The 22,126-nt window shown below is 40.6% G+C and overlaps 1 protein-coding gene across 5 annotated transcripts in view; it reads right to left on the reverse strand.

Annotated features, from left to right (window-relative positions):
- The window catches only part of GNE (glucosamine (UDP-N-acetyl)-2-epimerase/N-acetylmannosamine kinase), a 41,637-nt gene extending 19,939 nt beyond the window's left edge, over window positions 1-21,698 (reverse strand). The window contains exons 1-6 of one of the 5 annotated variants that reach the window (XM_040481680.1): window positions 21,545-21,685; window positions 15,952-16,157; window positions 8,944-9,395; window positions 7,429-7,581; window positions 5,101-5,313; window positions 544-631 (exon numbers count right to left, since the gene is read on the reverse strand). In XM_040481680.1, coding sequence (XP_040337614.1) covers window positions 544-631; window positions 5,101-5,313; window positions 7,429-7,581; window positions 8,944-9,395; window positions 15,952-16,115 — 1,070 coding nt within the window. In that variant the 5' untranslated portion in view covers window positions 16,116-16,157; window positions 21,545-21,685. Of the gene's footprint in view, window positions 1-543; window positions 632-5,100; window positions 5,314-7,428; window positions 7,582-8,943; window positions 9,396-15,951; window positions 16,158-18,872; window positions 18,894-21,234; window positions 21,512-21,544 lie in introns of those variants that run through there. The other 4 variants (XM_040481677.1, XM_040481679.1, XM_040481681.1 and 1 more) reach the window with 4 other exon arrangements.
- Between the last annotated feature and the right edge of the window lie 428 nt (window positions 21,699-22,126).

The following is a 22,126-nucleotide window of genomic DNA, read 5'->3' on the forward strand; positions in this document are numbered from 1 at the left end:
ATACCATTAACAAATGTCTCTATCATCAAAGACAAATTACCTTTGTTAAGCCAATTTCAGAATATAACGTAATTTGGGACAATGAATCTATTTATTTATTGCTTTTTAAACCTTTACATTCGTGAGGAAAAAAAAGTTATTTTCAGAATTCAAACATTTCAAACATCCAAATAAAGGAAAATCTCATTAATTTGAAACAGAAAGGTGAGCAGTCTAAATTAAAATGCTGAACTAGACTATTTTTAAAGAAAATCAGTTACTTTCTAATATTTATAAAAAGTCAAAGTAGGTTAAGGCAGTATTTCCTGGCAAAAGTGCTATATTAATTAACTGAGACAAATAAAAAAACAGCTATCCTCCATTTGAACCCCTGGTAGAGTAATAGGGGTTCTATTGCCAAGCCCTGTCTCCCTGACAGCTAGGGACCCCTAGGGATATATTAACAAAAGCTCTGTTAAAATGACTGAAGAATGATCACAGCTTAAAAATGGTGCCCACAGCTCCCCCTTTTAAATCACTTCTTTAGAAAGGGTATATACTCACCAAGGGTACTGTTTGCCAAACTGAAGATGCAGTGCCTGTAGTATTTTGTCTTGGGTATCAGCATCCCGGACATGAAGGACATTCTCCCCTAGATGAACCCAGTGACACATTACAATGATTTGGAAGGGGAAATATCCAAAGAATAAAGAAATTAGCAATGTGTTGTGCTCATTATTAACCCTGAAACCCAGAGGACTTCAAATGAGTCTATCAGAGAAACATCGACTTTTCTCCTTTATACCTTTAAAGCACTTTCAACAAGATTTCCATGTACCAAATACTTAAGGACACTAGGGTCCTTTATTCCCAAAAAGAATAAATCAAGTTTTTGTTGATTTACTGAAATAAATGATGTACATTAATCTAGTACCCACTTACCCCCCACCCCTCATCTAATCGTTCAGTGCGTCCATTCTTTCAATCCACCCTGCTTTCCATCTACTTGGCCAGGTGTTCATCAGCAGTCAGGCCAGGTCGTTCCATTAGTCTATCAGCCAGTCAGCTGTTCAGTCACTTTTTCTCCATATATTTTCTGACCAGTGCAATGGAGTAAATACAGTGAAAATGGCCATATTTTTCAACAGACCTAGCTAAGAAGAGAAGAGCTGGAAAGAGGCATGGGGTTGAGGAAGGGGTTGGTTTTCAGACGTGAGAGGCGAACGCATGTTTAAATGATGAGGAGGCTAAAGAATCATGGTAGAGAAAGGATACCCCTGAGGTCCCTGAGAAGGCAGGAAGGGTACGGATCTAGAACACGGGTAGAAGGCTGAGCAATGGGCAGGAAAGAGATGCCAACCCTTCCAATGTAAAGAGGTATGGAGGAAAGGATGGATGGACATGTGTTTATAGAAGTGTGGTGACAAATGACAAAGTACAAGACTGCCTTTGACTAAAGACCTGATGCCAGATCCAGTGTTCAATTCTTCTTTCACATTGTCCTTGAACTCTGAGCAGCGTTCAACACCATCTCCTGGAAACATTTTCTTTTCTGGGCTTTAATGCTATCACACTCCTGGGTTTCCTCTGGACTCACTGGCAACTCCTTTTCAGTCTTCCCACTGGCCCCCCCCTCCTCCTCACCAGAACTCTAAATGCTGACTAGCTCCGGCAGTTGGTTGTGGATTCCATTCTCTTCCCTATTTACGTGTTACCCTGGTTAATCTCCTATAATCTCTTCATTTTGTTTAAAAATGAATTTTTTTTTAAATTTTTTATGATGCTCTCATAAAAAAAAAAAAATTTTTTTTAACATTTATTTATTTTTGAGACAGAGAGAGATAGAGCATGAATGGGGGAGGGTCAGAGAGAGGGAGACACAGAATCTGAAACAGGCTCCAGGCTCTGAGCTGTCAGCACAGAGCCCGACGCGGGGCTGGAACTCACAGCCCTCACGGACCACGAGATCATGACCTGAGCTGAAGTCGGCCGCTTAACCGACTGAGCCACCCAGGCGCCCCAATCCCTTCATTTTAAATGACATCTCTGGCAGGGCGCACCATTATCTCCATATCCTTTGTCTGTACTAGCATCAGAATTTTTAGCCAGGCATCTGATAATCCAGCTCAAGACTATATTCTTTACCTTCCCCTACTGCTAGCTGTGAGCCTGTGACTATGTTCTGACAGGATACATGAAGAAATATTTGAAATTTACAGGTTGTGCTTTTAAAAGAAGGACATCTTCCCTCCTCTTCCTTCCCAATGACTAAAATGTGGACTTGATAGCAAGATTAGCATCCCTCAAGCAGACAGATGGAGGCTAAATTTCTGATAACCATGGAGTTATACCAATGAGAAACAAAGAAAATCCCACTTAGGCACTATTATCTTGGTTCTCTCTGTTACAGCAGATGAACTAATATCCTAACTAAACAACATCCACATGCCAATCACTCTAAAACTTCTATCTCCAACTCTGACTCTCCCTGGAACTATCTAGCTGCTTGTCTGCCATGTCCACTTTGATATCTAATAGGCATCTCGAACTTAACACAGCTATTAGAGAACTCTTAATTGCACCCCTCCCAAATGTGTTCCTCCCACGGTGTCCCCTATGTCAGCAAAGAGTGCCCCCACTGCTCAATCCAAAAATCTGCAAGTTTCTTCCTTTCACTGCTCACATCCAAGCAGCAGCAAGTCCTATAACAATCCCCAAATCTAACTTTTGTCCATTTCTGTTATTATCATGTACTCTAAGCCACTATCAACTCTCATATCAACTGAAATAACCTCTCAAGTAGTCTCCCTGCTTCCACTCCTGTCCCACCACATTCCACTCTCATAGAGCAGCAGAGTTGTTTTTCCAAAATGCAAGTCACATTGTGTCATCCTCCCATAAATGGCTTTCCATGATACTTGGGAAAAAACCCAGATTTTTTACCCTGGCTTACAAAGGTCTGCCTCCTTCTCTGACATCATCTTGTATCGCTCTTCCTCCCACCCAGTACCCTCCTGCTACACTGGCCTTTTGCTGCTCAAATACATCAAGCTTGTTCCTGTCTTAGGGTCTTCTCACTGGCTGTTCCCTCTGCTTCTCTCTGATCCTCACACAGCAGATTCACTGTTACTCAGATCTCAGCTGAAGTGTCATCTCCTCAACGAGGCCTTCCCTGATGCAGTCTAATGTAGCCCGGCACATCACCTGCAGGTTACACCCTGCACACTACACATAAATTCTGACAGTCTTCTTTTTTTTTTTTTCTTTTTTGTCTATCATCTATCTCCCCTCCCACTAAAATGAAATTCTACGAGAGCTCAGCCCTTGTTAGTCTGGTTTACTGACAAATCCCAGTGCCTACACATACTAGGTGTTTATTAAATATTTTCTTAATGAATGGAGTCAAAAGAATTTCCATTCAGTGGTTTGTATTTTCTCTGTGAAGTGGGGAGCAAGGTAATATGTTAAGAATGAAAGGGGATATCAAACTCAATACCCAAAAAACAAATAATCCAGTGAAGAAATGGGCAGAAGACATGAATAGACACTTCTCCAAAGAAGACAACCAGATGGCCAACCGACACATGAAAAAATGCTCAACATCACTCATCATCAGGGAAATACAAATCAAAGCCACACTGAGATACCACCTCATCACACCTGTCAGAAGGGCTAACATTAACAACTCAGGCAACAACAGATGTTGGCAAGGATGTGGAGAAAGAGGATCTCTTTTGCACTGCTGGTGGGAATGCAAACTGGTGCAGCCACTCTGGAAAACAGTATGGAGGTTCCTCAAAAAATTAAAAACAGAAATACCCAACGACCCAACAATTGCACTACTAGGTATTTATCCAAGGGATACAGGTGTGCTGTTTCAAGGGGACACATGCACCCCAACGTTTATACCAGCACTATCAACAATAACCAAAGTATGGAAAGAGCCCAAATGTCCATCGATGGATGAATGGATAAAGAAGATGTGGTGTATATACACAATGGAGGATTACTCAGCAATCAAAAAGAATGAAATCTTGCCATTTGCAACTACATGGATGGAACTAGAAGGTATTATGCTAAGCGAAATTAGTCAGAGAAAGACAAATACCATATGACCCATATGAGGACTTTAAGACACAGAACAGATGAACACAAGGGAAGCAAAAATAATATAAAAACAGGGAGAGGGACAAAATATAAGAGACTCTTAAATATAGAGAACAGAGAGTTACTGGAGGGGTTGTGGGAGGGGGGGATGGGCTAAATGGGTAAGGGGCATAAAGGAATCTGCCCCTGAAATCATTGTTGCACTATATGCTAACTTGGATGTAAATTAAAAACAAATAATAACGTAAGGGAAAGAAGACCTAAAGACAACAGAAAATTAGGGTAGCAATTACGAATAGAGAAAAAGCAGAGCTGAAACTAACCTCCTTGATTCTAGTCTTGTTCTTTTTTCACAAAGTCCATACATTTTTCCATTAGCTACAGAAATATATTTCCATGTATAGTATTAGAATTTAGACTACTATTAAAAACAAGATCTAACTCAATTAGCAAATTAATAATAAAATTTCTTTATCCTTCAGTTATTAAGGGAGCATCTTAGCGAGTTTTCATGCTCGAAACTACTCACTAAAAGTACTCTACTGTACCCAAAAATGAGACTAGCATTCATATACTTATAATACATTCAACCATTCTAACTTACCCACAGCCATCAAAGACCATAATCAGCTAAGAAACTCTTAGCTCTGATATTACAAAGACAATAAAAATAAATGTAGAGCCCTAAAAAAATTTGGTAATCACTTTGTGCTATTTACAGATTTTAGGCTACAACTGGTCATTAACCTCATTCACTCACTGATTCATAAAAATATATGCCAGCACTGCCTTGTAATAATTCATATACAGAATTTTAAAGATGTTACAGATATATGAAGGGGAGCCAATACTTAATGCCTCTTCTCTCACCTTCTCCTAGCTACTGCCTACCATGGGAGGCCAAGTTACTAATCTGATTGGTTAGACAGCAGGGCAATGACCACACTGTGCTTGCCAGAGCCACTGCTTTCATATATATCTCTAGATAGCTGAGACATGGACAAAGGTAAATACCTGTTTCTCTTCCAATCTGACGTGTTCCAAGATTAATCACAGGTGTTCCAAAAGCTCCAACCTCTCGTACTCCACAGCTGCTGTTCCCAATCATACAACCAGCATGGGCAACCAGCTGTATAAACTGGTCAAATGGGACGTGTTTAACTGCACGGAAGTTGGGATGATGCTCAATGCCCTTCTTCCGCATCACTCGAACCATCTCTTTGCTCCCTGTGAAAATGAAAATCAACTGTTAAATGGTTTATGAGATTAAAAAAACCATTTTCACTGGCAAGTATAGCCCCACTTAAAGAAATTGTTCTATGCAGATGCACAATGGTTATTAGGGAGATAATAATTTTAATTACTGATCTTTCCAGGAATGATGAATATTTAAAATGTCTGGTCAGCTCTCTGCTTCAACTCATCTAGGAACATTAAACAGCATTCATCAAAGTAAATACCTCTTACTAATGCCCCAATAAAAGCCTTTACATTAAACAACAACTAAGAAGCAAGACCGGCCAACAGTCTCTCTCTCTTAAGCTGGGAGTTCCTAAATTGAAAGGTCTCGGGCTCCACACACCAAGCTGATTAGAGAGCCTCTGCCTTAGCTATGCTCATATTTACCCTAACAACTGCTCAACTGGATAGCATCCCTGATTACATGGACTAAACTAAAACAAAATGCATGTAGAACCTGATATTGTGGCTGGTATTTTATATTAAATGCAGGATTATTTAAAATGGTACAGGTGTATGAAGGGGGAGGCAATAATTAATGCCTCTCTGCTTGCCTCTTTACTCACCCTTTCCTAACCAGCATCTAACAAGGGAGATAAGGTTGCTAATCTTATTACTTAGACAAGACCGTGAGCACCAAACTGTGTTAGCACACCATATTTAATGGTGGGCGGAGCCACTGACGTAACAGAAGTTGGGCACACATGTGCTTTCTCTCTTTTTAACTTTCTCTATGTGGCAAGGTAGGTGACAGACTCAGGGTCTAACTCCCTACCGCAGGCCTGGCCACCCCTCTCTATATCCAGTTCTGCCAGAGCACGTCAGTCATCAACTATAATTATTGTAGTATTTAGTACGCCAGAAGGTAGTACTATTCTGAGATTCAGATTTAGGCTCACTGAAGGCTTTCTCTGGCCTTAAGCCTAAACCACAGACACTACTTCTATTCTCCTCCATTGGGGAATTGGGCACTAAGCCTCATAATGATAAATGGATGCCGTGATTCTTACTTCCCTAAAGTTCCTTGTGTTAATTTTATCAAAAGCCCCGTGAGGAGAAGAGGGGCATGTAGCAGACATGATTTGGGCATTCCTGGGACCCTTTATTTTCACTGGGGAAAAATATCTCTAATTCTAAAGTGTGTACAATCAGGAAAGTATATTATAAACAGAGTATCGCGGACAATGAATATTGAATCAGAGATATATAATTACATTACCAAATATTTATAGAAAATTTAAAGGGTTAGAAGAATCAATATTAACATTTTTGAAATACTAATATGTTACCGGGGTGAAACCTGGGTTGGGAGTTCTTCTTTTTTTCCAACTAACATCCTACTTTGTTTCCCCTAATAGAAAAGATTATTCAAGAGACACTAAGAAGGATACTTTCAGAGTAAGATGCTGACATCTTGATACTGCAGAGAAGAGTCCTGCCTCCTTTACCAAAAAATGCCTAAAAGCTCAGCAACGAGTGGTGTCAGCTAAACCAGTACTTGAAAATTCTGTAGCACCAGGCCCTGCTCTGCGTTTCTCACTTATAGCTCACATTCCCATTAACCTGCCTAAGGTCTCACTAGCACCAAAGGCTACAGTACCATCCACCAGTAGGTGATCAACCAGGTCAGGCTTAAGGACAAACTGGTTGGGGACTCCGGATCTAAACTGCCTGTGCTCAAGATTAAGGTACAGCTAATATAAATAAGGGAACAAGAAATAACAGTAAGGGCTATTTTATTGCACTCACTCGGATCATTACTTTCCTAGAGATACCCTTTCACTCTCTAAGGTTTGTCTTTTAGCTACTGCATTTTCTCATTGGTGGAAACTGGGGGACAGAGACCAAACTTGGAACTACAGTGGAGATTAGAGAAAACTTTTTTTTAAGTATTTCTTTCTTTCCTACCCAGTTTCTATCAGACTTGGCAAAAACATCACAAACTTCAATCTACTACAATATTGGTGACCCCCTAAAAACTGGAATGCATTTCAGAATACAGTGGCCTTCAATGATAAGATAAGATAGGAGGGGCAGTCAAAAGGGGACATAATAGAAACATAAAATCAGAAAAGGAGGTGGCATAATTTCATTTCCAATTACCTGCATCTATGTTTGGAAACAGAACTAGGGTCCGCTTGTTAAATGAGATAAGCGCATCCAATGTTAATTCAAACATTTTTATGGAATGCTTAATGTCAGTGGTCACAGGGTGCTGTAGCGCAACAATGTAATCTTTAGATTTTACATCATCACCTGTTTAAAGAAAATCAAACCACGTTGCTTCATTAGTTAAGAATCTTAAAGAGGAAGAAGCAAATTCTAAAACGTTAAGACCCCAAAGTCTGTGTTTTCAAAAGTTTTAAGGAAAAAACAGTTTGTCACATTCCAGGTAGAATATCTGGACATAGGATCAAACACTAAGAACTTGGAGCGCCTGGGTGACTCAGTCGGTTAAGCATCCAACTCTTGATTTTGGCTCAAGTCATGATCTCACAGTCCTGAGATCAAGTTCCGAGTTGGGCTTGGCACTGGATGTGGACCTTAAGATTCTCTCTCCCTCTCTGCCCCTCCCTGTGCACTCTCTCTCAAAAAAATAAAAATAAAAAAATAAATAAAAAAGTAAGAATTTAGAGCACCAAGTCCAAGAATCCAGCAAATTTTATAAAGGTGCTTGCTACCATAAACAAAATATCTAACTTTAAGTAGCTGTCACTAGAACCCATTGTTTTAAAACCCAAAATAGTTCAGGGGCACCTGGGTGGCTCAGTTGGTTAAGCATCTGACTCTTGATTTTGACTCAGGTCATGAGATCAAGCCCCATGTCAGGCTCTGCACTGACAGCACGGAGCATGCTTGGGATTCTCTCTCTCCCTGCTTCTCTCTGCCCCTCTCCTGCTCACATGCACACTCTTGCACTCTCTCTCTCTCTCTCTCAAAATAAACTTTAAAGTAAATAAATAGGGGCAGGCACCTGAGTGGCTCAGTCAGTTGGGCATCCAACTCTTAGTTTCAGTTCAGGTCATGATCTCAGTCTGTGGGATCAAGCCCCACACTGGGCTCTGCACTAACAGCATGGAGCCTGCATGGGATTTTTTCTCTCCCTCTCTCTCTGCCCCTCCCCTGCTTCTGCTCTAAGTGAACATTAAAAAATAATAATAAAAATAAATAAATTAAATAAAATCCAAAATATTTCAAAGCATTAGAAAAATGTAAATCTTCTCCGTTTCTAGCAAATTACCAGCAGTATTAATGAATCGATGAAACTCAAGATTGCTTTAAGGTGTAGCTAAACATGATCTCAGGGTTCATGAGTCCGAGCCCCACATCAGGCTCTGTGCTGACAGAACAGAGCCTGCTTGGGGTTCTCTCTCTCCCTCTCTCTCTGCCCCTTCCCTGCTCACACGTGGGTGTGCACTCTCTCTCAAAATAAGTAAAAATAAAAACTTGAGAAGTCTCAGAGAGGTGAAGTCATGCCATAAGGTGAGATCTATGAACTAAAACTTTAGCCTTCCGATTTCTAATGGAATAGTCTACCTACAATGGTTTCTGAAAGAACTGAAACATACCCAACACCAACAAAAACAACCATCAGAGAGAATAGAGTTTGATACGTACCTAACCACATCCGAATGATGCTCATGTAGTCTTTGTTCTTGGCAGAGAGAAGTTTGTCATAGGAAGGGCAGCCTGCCAGAAGGATGCGATCATGGTCCTCACACATGGATATCAGGTGCTGCTCTGCACTTCGGGTGCAACACACATGATAATGAGCCAGTTTTGTTATGGCATGTCTGATAGAATCGTCAATGGTCCCACTGACTTCTCCCCCTTCAATATGAAGGATTCGGATATTCATCAAGGCAGCAGAAGTAGCCAGAGCCAGGGCATCAAATCTGTCTCCATGAACAATCATGATATCAGGCTTCAAACGATTAAGGACATCTGGTAGCTTCACTAGGGCCAGGCCTACTGACTCCACCATGGCTGCCTCATCTTCCCCCCTAACAATCGTGTGTAGCCTGGTGTTAATGTCAAAGTCATCTTGTTCAATCATGCGATATGTGTTCCTAAAGCAGGAGAGAAATAAAGATATGAGAGCATGTTCTTCAACACAGGACCATAAAAACATATGAAAAACCAATCTAAGAGCAACCCTGAAGGGAGAAACATTTTATAAAATGTACTTGTTAGGGGCGCCTGGGTGGCGCAGTCGGTTAAGCGTCCGACTTCAACCAGGTCACGATCTTGCGGTCCGTGAGTTCGAGCCCCGCGTCAGGCTCTGGGCTGATGGCTCAGAGCCTGGAGCCTGTTTCCGATTCTGTGTCTCCCTCTCTCTCTGCCCCTCCCCCGTTCATGCTCTGTCTCTCTCTGTCGCAAAAATAAATAAACGTTGGAAAAAAAATTAAAAAAAAAAAATGTACTTGTTAAAATAGACAAACTGAGGTGTAACTTACACACAAAAATTAAAAAGCATAGATCATTAATGTACAGATCCCTTGATTATCTTACATAAATACCCCTATAGCTACTACCCAGATCAAGATATAACATATCCAGCACCCTCACTAGTGTCTCACTAGTGTCCTGACCAATACCTGGGCACTCAGGGTATTGGGGGAGAATTTTTTTATTAAAATAGAGACCAAAGTTTTTGGTGGTTGACTTTTCCTCTTTTTATAAGTTTTTTTTTAAATACGCTACCTAATTTTAAAAAAATGTTACTTATAAAAGCTCATTTTTTATTAAAAAAAAATAGGCAATCAGGATCCCTGACATGTCACTATACTATAAATTTCTGAATGATGGAAATTCTCTTCTGAATTTGTACTGTACCATTAGTGCAGCATAATTCTAAATGGGGTGTAAATGTAGGTTTTACAGCATTAAATTGGCTATAAAATGTAATTTCATGTCTGTTTCATGCTTTAGTAACAATAGCAATTCTCAGTGCCTCAAAGTTTCCTGTCTGTTATGGCTGATTTAAAAAGATATGGTTTTTAATAAACATGTAATAATGTAATTCTGTATAATTTTTCAAAATCTGTATTTTTAAATTGGAAAATATAGAAAATTATCCTCCCTAAACCTACCACTCAGCAATATCAGTGTAATCATTTTTATTTTTCTTGCCGTTTTATGCATGATATCTTAACATGGGGAGAACACACACAATTTTATAATCTATTTAATTCATTTCATACAATATTTTCTCTGATCATGAAAGATTCTTTACATACATCATTTTACATCATGTGGATGTGCTAATAGTCATTTTACAGATTCCTTGGAATTTTCCTACACAAACCATCATGTTGTCTCTAACAACGGTCTTTACCAGATTGAGTAATTTCCCTACTATTCAAAGTCTGTTAAGAGCTTTTATCATAACTGATTTAAGTTTGTCAAATGCTTTTTTGACCTCTCTTGAGATGATCAGGTATTTCCCCTTTATTCTGTTAATATGTGAATAACACTGATTTTCAAATGTTCTATCAGTCTTGATTTCCTGAGATAAACCTACTTGGTTATGATGTATTAGCTGTTTTTTATATTGCTGAATGTGATTTGTTAATATCTTGTTAAAAAATTTCATGTCTATGGGGGCACCTGGGTGGCTCAGTCGGTTGAGCATCTGACTCTTGACTTTGGCTGAGGTCATGAATCACAGGGTGACAGGATCGAGCCCTGCATTGGGCTCTGTGCTGAGCATTTAAGGTCTTCTCTCTCTTTCTCTCCCCGACCCCCACCCACATGCTCTCTAAAATTAAAAAAAAAAAAAAAAAATTATATCTATGTTCATAAGGGATACTGGTGTAATTTTTTTTTCTTACAATGTCTCTGTCAGGTTTTATTATCAAGATTATGCAGATTTTATAAAACAATCTGGGAAAGTTCCCCTCTCCTCTATTTTCTAAAAGAGTTTATGTAGGATTGGTGTTATTCCCAGGGCGCCTGGGTAACTCAGTTAAGTATCTGACTCTTGATTTTGGCTCAAGTCATGATCTCATGGTTTGTGAGTCTGAATCCTGTATCGGGCTCTGCACTGACAGCATATCGTCTGCATAAGATTCTTCTCCCTCTCTCTGCCCCCTCCCTCACTTGTGCATGCTCTCTCTCTCTCTCTGAAAAATAAACTTAAAAAAATTTTTTTAATATAGAAGAATTTTGGTGTTATTTCCAAACAAAGGGGGGAAAAGAGAAAAAGACAAACCAAGAAACAGACTCTTAACTGTAGAGGACAAACTGATGGTTACGGCCGGGGGGGGGGGGGGCGGGCAGGAATACATGAAATAGGTGATGGTGATTAAAGAGTATACTTATCATGACGAGTACTGGGTAATGCATACAATCACGATATTGTAGACCTGAAACTAATATAACACTGTATGTTAACTATACTGGAATTAAAATTAAAAACTAAAAAAAAAAAAAGACTGGTGTTATTTCTTGCTTAAATGTTTGATAGATTTCATAAGTGACCCCATCTCTGTAGGAAATTATTTTCATGGGAAGTGTTTAATAATGAACTCAATTTCTTTGATACAGGACTATTGTGATTTTTCTATTTCTTCTGTGTCAGTTTGGTAAGCAGTGTTTTTTTTCAAAGACTTTGTCCATTTTATATACACTGATTGCCAACTTTACTGGCCTAATTTTTTTTATTCTTTTAATGGCTAGAAGATCAGTAGTGATATCCTCTTTCTCATCTTAAATTGGTAATCTCTGTGTTCTCTGTTTCTTATGCTCTGCTAGGAATTTGTCAACTTAATATTTTTAAATATAATTCTTTTATTGCTTACCCTACTTCTGTTTCATTGAATTCCACTCTTCATTCTTTTCTCCCTTCTACTTACTTAGGTGTCTTCTCATCTTTTTCTCATTTAAGAAAGTGAAAATAGACCATTAACTCAAAACTTCTCCTTTGTTACCTAAGTATTTAAAGCTATAAATTTCCTCCAAGCACTCCTTCATCTGTACCCACAAATTTTGATATACTGTAATATTATTCAGTTCAGAAGATTTTCCAATTTCCCTTAAAACTTACTTGGTCCACAGGCTTAGAACTCAACAGTAAGAACGGGGTGCCTGCGTGGTTCAGCTGGTTAAGCATCTGACTTTGGCTCAGGTCATGATCTCACAATTCGTGAGTTTGGCCTTGCATCAGGCTCTCTGCCCTCAGCTTGGAACCCACTTCGGATCCTCTGTCTCCCTTTCTGCCCCTCCCTCACTTGCTGTCATGCTCTCTCGCGCTCTCTCTCTCTCTCAAAAATGAATAAACATAGGGGCGCCTGGGTGGCTCAGTCAGTTAAGCGGCCGACTTCGGCTCAGGTCATGATCTTGTAGTCCGTGAGTTCGAGCCCCGCGTCGGGCTCTGTGCTGACAGCCTGGAGCCTGTTTCAGATTGTGTCTCCCTCTCTCTGACCCTCCCCTGTTCATGCTCTGTCTCTCCCAGTCTCAAAAATAAATAAAACGTTAAAAAAAATTTTTTTTAAATGAACATTAATAAAAAAATAAAAAAAAGAAGAACTCAGCAGTAAGAGAAAACAAACTCATTTTTTTAATTTGAGAGAGAGTGTGCATGAGCAGTGGAGAAAGGCAGAGGGAGAGAGAGAATCCTAAGCAGGCTCCACACTCAACCAGAGCCTGACACAGGGCTCAATCCCACGATCCGGGGATCATGGCCTGAACCAAAATCAAGAGTTGGGTGCTCAACCAACTGAGCCACTCTGGTGCCCCAAAACAACCTGATTTAAAAATGAGCTAAAGACCTTAACAGACACCTCATCACAGATGATACAAAATTGGCAAATAAGCGTATGCAAAGCTGCTCCCCATCATAGAACACAGAAATGCAAATTAAAACGAGATACTGCTACAAACCTATTAGAATGGCCAAAATCAGAACACTGACAACACCAAATGCTGACAAGGAAGTGGAACAACAGGTACACTCACCCACTGATGGTGGGAAAACAAAATGATACAGCCACTTTGGATGACAGCTCAGTAGTTTCCTACAAAACTAAACATATTCTTACCACACAATCCAGCAATCATGCTCCTTGGTATTTCCCAAAGGAGCTGAAAACTTATGTCCACACAAAAATCTGCAAAACGGATATTTACAGCAGCTTTATTCATAAATGCCTCAACTTGGAAGTAACTAAGATGCCCTTCAGTAGGTGAATCAATCAATAAACTATGGTATATCCAGAAAATGGAATATTATTCAGTGCTAAAAAGAAAGGAATATCAAACCATGAAAATGCATGGAGACTTAAATGCATATTACTAAGTGAAAGAAACCAATCTGAAATGACTGTGTACTTTATGATTCCAACTATGACATTGTGGAAAAGGCAAATCTATGGAGATGGTAAAAGGAACAGTGGTTAAAGAACAGATTTTTAGGGCAGTGAAAGGAAACGACTCTGATACTATAATGGTAGATACGTGTCATTATACATTTGCCCAAACATATAGGATTTAAACCACCACGGTGAGCCCTAATGTAAACTATGGACTTTCGATAATAATGAAGTACCAATTTAAGTTCAACTGTAACAAATGTACCACTAGGGATGGAGGGCTGATGTGGAAAATGAGAAAGGCTATGCATGTGTGGAGGCAGAACCCTCTGCTCAATTTTGCTGTAGACCCAAAACTGCTCTAAAATTTAAAAAAAAATTTTTATTACCAACTCCTAGGAAATGAATGAACAAATGAATTTCTAAGTAGTCTGTTGTTACTTATTTGATTTTCTTTTTCACCCAATTCTTAGGAGTATAAAAATACTATGTTTTTAAAAAATGTTTATTTATTTGACAGAGAGAGAACACACACGTGGGTACAAGCAAGAGAGGCAGAGAGATGGGGGCGGGGGGGTCAAGGGGGTGGGTAGAGAGAGAGAATCCCAAGCAGGCTCCATGCTGTCAGCAAAGAGCCCCATGCAGGGCTCAAACCAGTGAACCATGAGATCATGACCTGAGCCGAAATCAGGAGTCAAATACTTAACCAACTGAGACACCCAGACACCCCTAAAAATGCTGTTTTTTAAAAAAGTACCCAGGTAGTTGAAATAGAAGGTAGCTTATTTTTCTGTTGTTTTAATGTCTTTTAATATAATAATACATTCGAATGGTTTAAAATTTAAGATACAAAAGGTTCTACAGGGAAAAGGCTACCTTCTCACTTTTGTTTCCCAGTCATCCAGTTCCTCTCCCAGAAACTTATGTCAGTGTACTTCATACAACATTTCCATTAAGTACCAGTCAAGTTTCCTATCTATCAGTCTCACCAAACAAATACTGCCTTTCTAACCTTATAGTGGCTGGCAGATAAGAAACCTAGCACAAGTTCCTTCACAGCCTCTCTTCCACTAGTCTTCCTGTCAAACTCTTCTCACAGAAGTAAAAGAACCACTTAGACTTTCATCTCAGGCTCTGGCTAAAATTTCTCTTCTACTTTGCTCTATGTACATACGAAAACCCAGTGGATTTTCTTAGATAGCCAGAATTCATTTGACATGTTTAAAACCTATGAATTTTTGAGCTAGCCATAAGTTTCTTCTCTACTTTATGTATTTACCTAGAGCGGACTGGTTTTTAGAGACAGGTTTTTGTTTGCTTTTGCTGTTGTTGTTGTCTTGCTTTTAAAGAATAGTCTGAAAAAGGCAATTGTACTTTAACACAAGGTTCTCTCACATGTAATAGTGTATTACTGATATCTTTGGAAACTGCATTAATATTTTTATGCCACAAGAGTGCACTAAATGCCACTTTATTACACAGAACACAATGAATGTTTATCTCTGGTTTAGACATTCTATTCCAAGATTTCCCAACTGTCATTTTTTCAAATTTAGACTGTGATCAATAATAAACCTAATATCACCAAAATAAATACCAATGGTAATGTAACATTCTACCTTATGTTGTAGATCAATTAGATTTAAAAAAAATTTTTTTTTTCAACGTTTATTTATTTTTGGGACAGAGAGAGACAGAGCATGAACAGGGGAGGGGCAGAGAGAGAGGAAGACACAGAATCGGAAACAGGCTCCAGGCTCTGAGCCATCAGCCCAGAGCCTGACGCAGGGCTCGAACTCACGGATCGCGAGATCGTGACCTGGCTGAAGTCGGACGCTTAACCGACTGCGCCACCCAGGCGCCCCTACATTTTTAAAATCTTATTCCATATCTACTACTTGGGATGCTGTCAATCTATACATGAGTTTTAACAAAGTACCATTAGAAGTCACAAAATACATTACAGGTAGTTACATTATTGTAGTCACACAATATAGATTTATAAGTAGCATTTCTCCTGAATGTAACAAGTAATAATAAAAATATTTATGGCTTTCATTTATCAAGCACCTATTAAGCAGCAACACTGTGATGGACGCTTTACAGCACAATCTCCGTTCTCCACAGTAACATGCAACATAGGTTTTCGTTCCATTTTATAACTGAGGAACCTGAAGATGCAACTTCTCCAAGCCATATAAAAACTAAATGGCACAACTGGGATTTGAAGCTAGGTCCACATGAGGCCAAGAGCCGAGCTCTCTGCACACCTTGTTGCAATTAAGAATATCATAAGACAATGCTTTCATCTTACCCATAATCATCTATCAGGTGAGAGCCAAGTACCACCACATCAAGTTCAAAGAACTCAGGTTCCATTTTAATGCCAAACATGATCGGGGCAAGTTTCGAATAATCAGCACGGTTGCAAGTCGCAACACAAACCCGAAGCTTTCGGTTATTCCCATTCTTCTCCATGACTTGTTTCTTTTGCTTTGAGAGATTCTTAAAATAGAGTTCCTAAAGTTGCAAAAACAAATTATTTATAACCAGAATGATAGGTCCTAGATACAAACACAGAATTCTGCAGTTCTAATAAGCCTTTAACCAACATTTAACACAGTGCTTCTTAACCTTTTTTCCACTCCCACTCCTGTGTGACACACCCACTGGTACACCCAGAGCTAAGAAATTCCAGCTGACTAATTCCACCCCTTTCTGTGACACTTAAGAAAACACACTGGAATGCAATTAAGAAACAGTGATATAAATCAACTCCTCTTTGAAGGGCAAGGAACCATCAGCTCTTAATTAGTTAGAAACTACTTTCAATGTCTCACAACTGATCCCAACATACCGGTCTACTACAAAACTGTGACTGAGAATAACTGATCTAGTTCAACTCTCTCTTTTACAAAAAGGGAAACACAGGTCTTGAAAGAGGAAATTAACTCAAGGTTCAAGATCACATTTTACAAGGGATAAGATCTATTCACCCTCACACTAAATACCCACTATATACAAAGCACTGTGATTAGTGCTGAGGAAGAGAACGGTAAAATAAAAACCCCTACCTTCAAAGCCTCATTAGCACCTACAGCCAGTGCCTACAAACTTGACAACTCCAAATGCCTACAAGACATCTCTTGTCTTATACACACACCTTAAAGTCAGTAGCCCAACCCAAACTTACTTTTTTTCCCCTCATTTCTGTTCCTCCTTCCTTGTTATGTAAGTCAGTTATGAACTTCCATTCATCCAAATGCTCTGACATCCTTGTCTTCTCTGTTCCTTACTTTGTACCTCCCAAGCCCTGTCAATTCCACCTCCTAAACAGCTTTCAAATCTAGCTCCTCCTCTTCCTCCCCACCAGGACATCTCCCAGCCCAACCTCTCATTTTAGGTTTGAACTACTGTTAAGAGCTGCCACAGGGATTTGCCTGTTGCCAGTCTTTGCTTGCCTCGCACAGGCTTTCAGAGTGATCGGTCCAAAGTTTGTAAATCTGATTACCATGATCGACAGAATACATAACCTATGGATGAAGTACGAATTGCTGATCTGGGCCTAGCCCATCTTTCCAACCACTTCTCCTCAACCTACAACTACCTGTACTCGGTGCCAAAGCCATACAAAAGTGCCTGCGGTTCAACCAGTGAGTCTTCAAATCTCTGTGCCTTTCTAGATAGAAGTACCTCTACCTAAAACTTCCTTTTCCCCTTGCCCGGCCTCCTCCCCATTCTTCAAAACCCGGTCTCAGGGTTGCCTCTTACTGAAAACCCTGACGTAAACTTTGGTCCCTCTCCACCTCACCCCTTTTAGTTGCTATCTTCCTCTGAGCAGTATGGCCTTACCATACACATATATACTTTTGTTCAACTCCTCTGCCCTCCTGCCATCTACACCCTTCATTCAAAAGTAAAAATTGGTGGCAAGGGATAAGAGATGTTTTATGGAGCATTTTAAACTTCTCTATATCAGTGTAAAATTCCACCCTATGGATGCAATGCTTTTGCTTCAGGAAGTGTGTCAATATTTAGAACTTGCAATCAGTAATACAGAGAAGCTTGAGTAAAGATGCCAGTAAAAGGGGAGCTGCCTTTTAGACCAGGATACTCTAAAACCCGCTGGAAATCTCATCAGTGGCCATCTCACCTCTGTATTGGGCTAGAACTTCTGTGAGCACACAAACTGCCCCATCATTAGACCCATTCTGAACTTCACAATCTCTGGTAAAAGCTAATGGCACCCAACAGAAATCATTTATAAAATAATGAAATAAGCATCTGTCAAGACAGTTGTATTCATAAGCTCTAAGCAACTACCAATATCGTTAAAGGCAAAAATATTTTTCCAAAAATGGTTATTTTAAATGTTCTTGTGCATTATCCCTCTTTCACTGATGATTAAATTTGAGTTGAATAACTTGTTGGTGATATTCAACTTGCTGGGTGGGGCAAAGCAAATCTTTCATGGTTGGTTAATTTGTTTTCATTTTATTTAAAAAAAAAATTTTTTTTTAACATTTATTTATTTTTGAGACAGAGTGAGACAGAGCATGAATGGGGGGAGGGCCAGAGAGAGAGGGAGACACAGAATCTGAAGCAGGTTCCAGGCTCTGAGCTGTCGGCACAGAGCCTGATGCGGGGCTCAAACTCACGGACCGTGAGATCGTGACCTGAGCGAAGTCGGACGCTCAACCGACTGAGCCACCCAGGCGCCCCAATTTGTTTTCATTTTAGAAGAACAGTGAACTCTATCTTGCAATACTAAAATACTTAGTATTTACCAAGTAAGTCAAAGGTTATTCTAACAAAACTGAGAGTAACCTAGCTAAATAAACCAACAATGAAAAAGGCAAAAATGTTATTAAGGCCAAAGCTTTAAGGAAAGGAAGTTAAATCTTAAAAATATGGTAAAATGGCTTAAGGGGAGAAGTTTTATATATATACATATATATGTATATATAGATATATAATTTTAACTTATTTTTTGATTAGGTAATACATTTGCATGGTTTAAAACTGAGAAGTCACAAGAGGCTACATAGCAAAAATTCTTCTCATCTGTGTTCCCCAGCCATGTAGTTCTTCTCACTGGATGCTATGAGTTACTATATTCTTATCTATACTTCTATAAGTAAACTATATGCATATATAAATACAGATGTATTTGCTTACAAATACATACAGCACATATTATGCAACTGGTAACATTCTACAAACTGATATTCATACCTTGCTTTTTAAAATGCTTTTAATTTGGGGGCATCTGGGTGGCTCAGTCGGTTGAGCATCCGACTTCAGCTCAGGTCATGATCTCACGGTCCGGTCCGTGAGTTTGAGCCCCACATCAGGCTCTGTGCTGACAGCTCAGAGCCTGGAGCTTGTTTCAGATTAGTCTCCCTCTCTCTCTGCCCCTCCCCTGCTCATGCTCTGTTTCTCTCTGTCTCAAAAATAAATAAAAACATTTTTTTAATTTAAAAAAATAAAATGCTTTTAATTTTGTTTCTGAATCAAATGGGGAAATTGGAAAACTTAAAAGGCACTGGAAATATTAAACCTAAAGGTGCAAAGTTTTGAAAATTGCACCATCAACTCTTCAAATATATGAAGGGTATGAGAACCCCAAAAGTAAAAATAATCAATGTCACAAACATTTATGTGCAGAAAACTATGAAGAGAGCTGAGACAGACACAGAGCTGAGAAAGACCTAGTCTCTGATTTTTAGAAACTTAAATCTAATACCTGACACCAGGCCACATAACAGATCTTAACTAGTTCACTTTCCCAAATAGAAGCACCAGAAACAAAATAATTTTTTTTTCAGCCCAGTATACATTATCATTTATTCTGCATAAGAGGTCATACCCAAAGATACATTTTTATACTGAGAATTGTGACCAGAGTCCCCATAACCAGTATAGAATGAGTAAATGTGTCAAAATGGACTTAAACTATACCAGCATGATTTAAGTTGCATAAAGTACAATGTACTTGAAACAAGATAAAACTCGTTTCTTTACATTCTGGAATGCCAGACAGCAATTAAAAAGAATGGACTATGTCTATATTTGTCCACACTTATGAATCTCAGCAACAGAACATTAGAGGAAAACAACAAATTCTAAAATCTTAGATACAATAAGGTACCATTTTTTTGTAAATGTCTTAATGTATAATGTACTGTTTAAATGTATAAAACATATGTTGTTTATTTCTCTACAGTAAAGTTACACACCAACTCAGGAAAGTAGTTATTATCTCTGGAGAGGGAGAGAAGGGAAAGAAAAATGGGGCTGAAAAGGCTTAGGTAACATTTATTTTTTTAAATCATACCATAGGCAGAGATGTGAAACAAACATGGTAACATATTAATATGTGTTAAATCTTGGTGACTGGTAGAGGGTGTCATACTGTCTTCTGTCCTTTTCAGCATACTTGAAATTGTCACTATCAAAACAAGAAATCTTTTTTTTTTTTTTTTTAACAATCTTTTAAATAGACACTGTGAAGTAGGTATGTTGTCCACATTTCCCTCAAGCCTAAAGCTCAGAAAGTCAGGAGGGGCTGGATATTTACACCATTTCACCTATTAATTCCAGAATTGTAACTAAAATATAGCTAAATTTCAGAGAAGTATGCTTTCATCTCGAATTCACTGGCAGTCTCTGAGAAACCCAATTCTTAAAGCCCACTTCCTGCATTCTCTCAAGAGTGACCATTTTACATACTAACAAAAGGTGATCAACATGATCAACACTTCCCAGAAAAATATTCCTCTGGACCTCTCAACTGAACTGTTGGAAAAAGACTCACCAGCACTTGGCTCAAGTAGTCACTGAGCAGAGGAAACAGTAACAGTAAGCATCTGCTAAGTACTTCTGAGGTGCTAAGCACTAACTATATTTAGAGCTTTACATTAACCATCTCATCCTGAGAGCCCTCTCACCAATCCCATTTTACAGACGGGGACACTGAGGTACAGACAAAATAATTTACCTGCCCCAAAGTACAGTTTGTTGCCAGAACTAAAAATCAGACCCAGCACGCAGGATATTACACATCCAGTGTTTGCCTAGTGTCTGTTCCTTAAACATCCACGGGCCGCCTTCGTGGCAGGTCTTGCCAGGCTCCACAGCAATTAAGAGTACATGACATACCACTCTTCCCTCGATGCAGCGGGGATGCGACTTACAATTAAGACGGAAGGAGCAATGTAAAAGCGGCCTGAAATTTCTGAAGCCTATTCCCGAGCTGTAGTTTGGTTTGGCCTCTTCCAGAGCTTCTCTAGCTGGGTTAGCCAATTATCTAGACTGCTACACGGCACTCCTCTCTTTCCGAGGAGCCCAGAATACTTGTTCGTGCTCTAACAATTTTACAGGTGTGCTCAAGATTGGAGAGGAAAATAAACGCGCATCAAACTACTACGGAAGCCCAGACTCAGAATGGCAGGGTTGGGCGCAGACCTTCAAAAGCATCTTTTAATCCAACCCTTTACACCCCAGGGCAACTTGTCTGTCAAGGAGCTCTCCGCCCTCTTTTGCACACCCCCGTAACAGAACCCTCACTATCTCCCAGGACAGCCCCTTTCCTTACTGGGCAGCGCTGCCCGGGGGATGGAATCATGCCAGGCCTCCGGCTACCCGCCCGGGGCCCGCAATGAAGCGGTCTGCTCCGCGGGCCACAAGACGGAGCCCGTAACAGGAATACGGAGGGGCCCTGGCACGTAGGCCTGCGAAGACCGGGCGAGGCCAGGGTCTGTGCCGGCCTGGGGACGCGGAGAGGTACCGGGCGGCCGCCGGACCCCGGGGGCCACGAGGCGGGGGCCGGGGGAAGAGGCCGTGGGGGTCCGAAGGATGCTCTCCCCTGCCCGTCTCCCGAGTCCCGGCCGACGCGGGGCTCTCACCACACGCTGGCGCGCAGCTCCCTCGCACGCCGCCGCCGCCGCCGCCCCGCCTCGCGGGCAGAGCCGAACGCAGCACCAGCAAGCGGGCCGGCCCAAGACCGCCCCCGCGCCTTCCGCACGTCGGCCGAGCGCGCGGACGACTCGGGTCTAGATCCCAGCCACGCACTCCCCTGCACGCCCTCCCCGAGCGCCGAATCGGCGAACGCGCCCTTACGTAACCTGAGAGCGACCCTGTGATTGGCTGCGCCTTCCCGTGCCCCACCCCCTGGCCAAACGGTCTTTGGAGGGGGTCGGTGCGGGGGCGCCGAGTGCCTTCCGTTGTCGTGGCGGTCGGGGTCTTGCTGGTCTCGCTCTGTTCCCGCCCCGACGCCTTCTCTTGCGCCGCTACGCACGCTCGGGAGCCCGGGTCCTCACCCAGGGTAGTGGTTTTGGCCTTGCACCCAGGGGGAATTAGGCCTTGTATTCCCTCCGGCATTTTATAGGCTATCACCAAAACAATTCTGCCGTGCAGCCGGTTAGCCACAGAGCCATCTCTTGAGTTAAACCCTTGTCACTCCAGGACCGTGTCTCCTAGAAGGCTCT

Source organism: Herpailurus yagouaroundi, unplaced genomic scaffold (assembly GCF_014898765.1).
Source record: "Herpailurus yagouaroundi ecotype Mexico unplaced genomic scaffold, PumYag 160, whole genome shotgun sequence".
Classification (NCBI taxonomy): domain Eukaryota; kingdom Metazoa; phylum Chordata; class Mammalia; order Carnivora; family Felidae; genus Herpailurus; species Herpailurus yagouaroundi.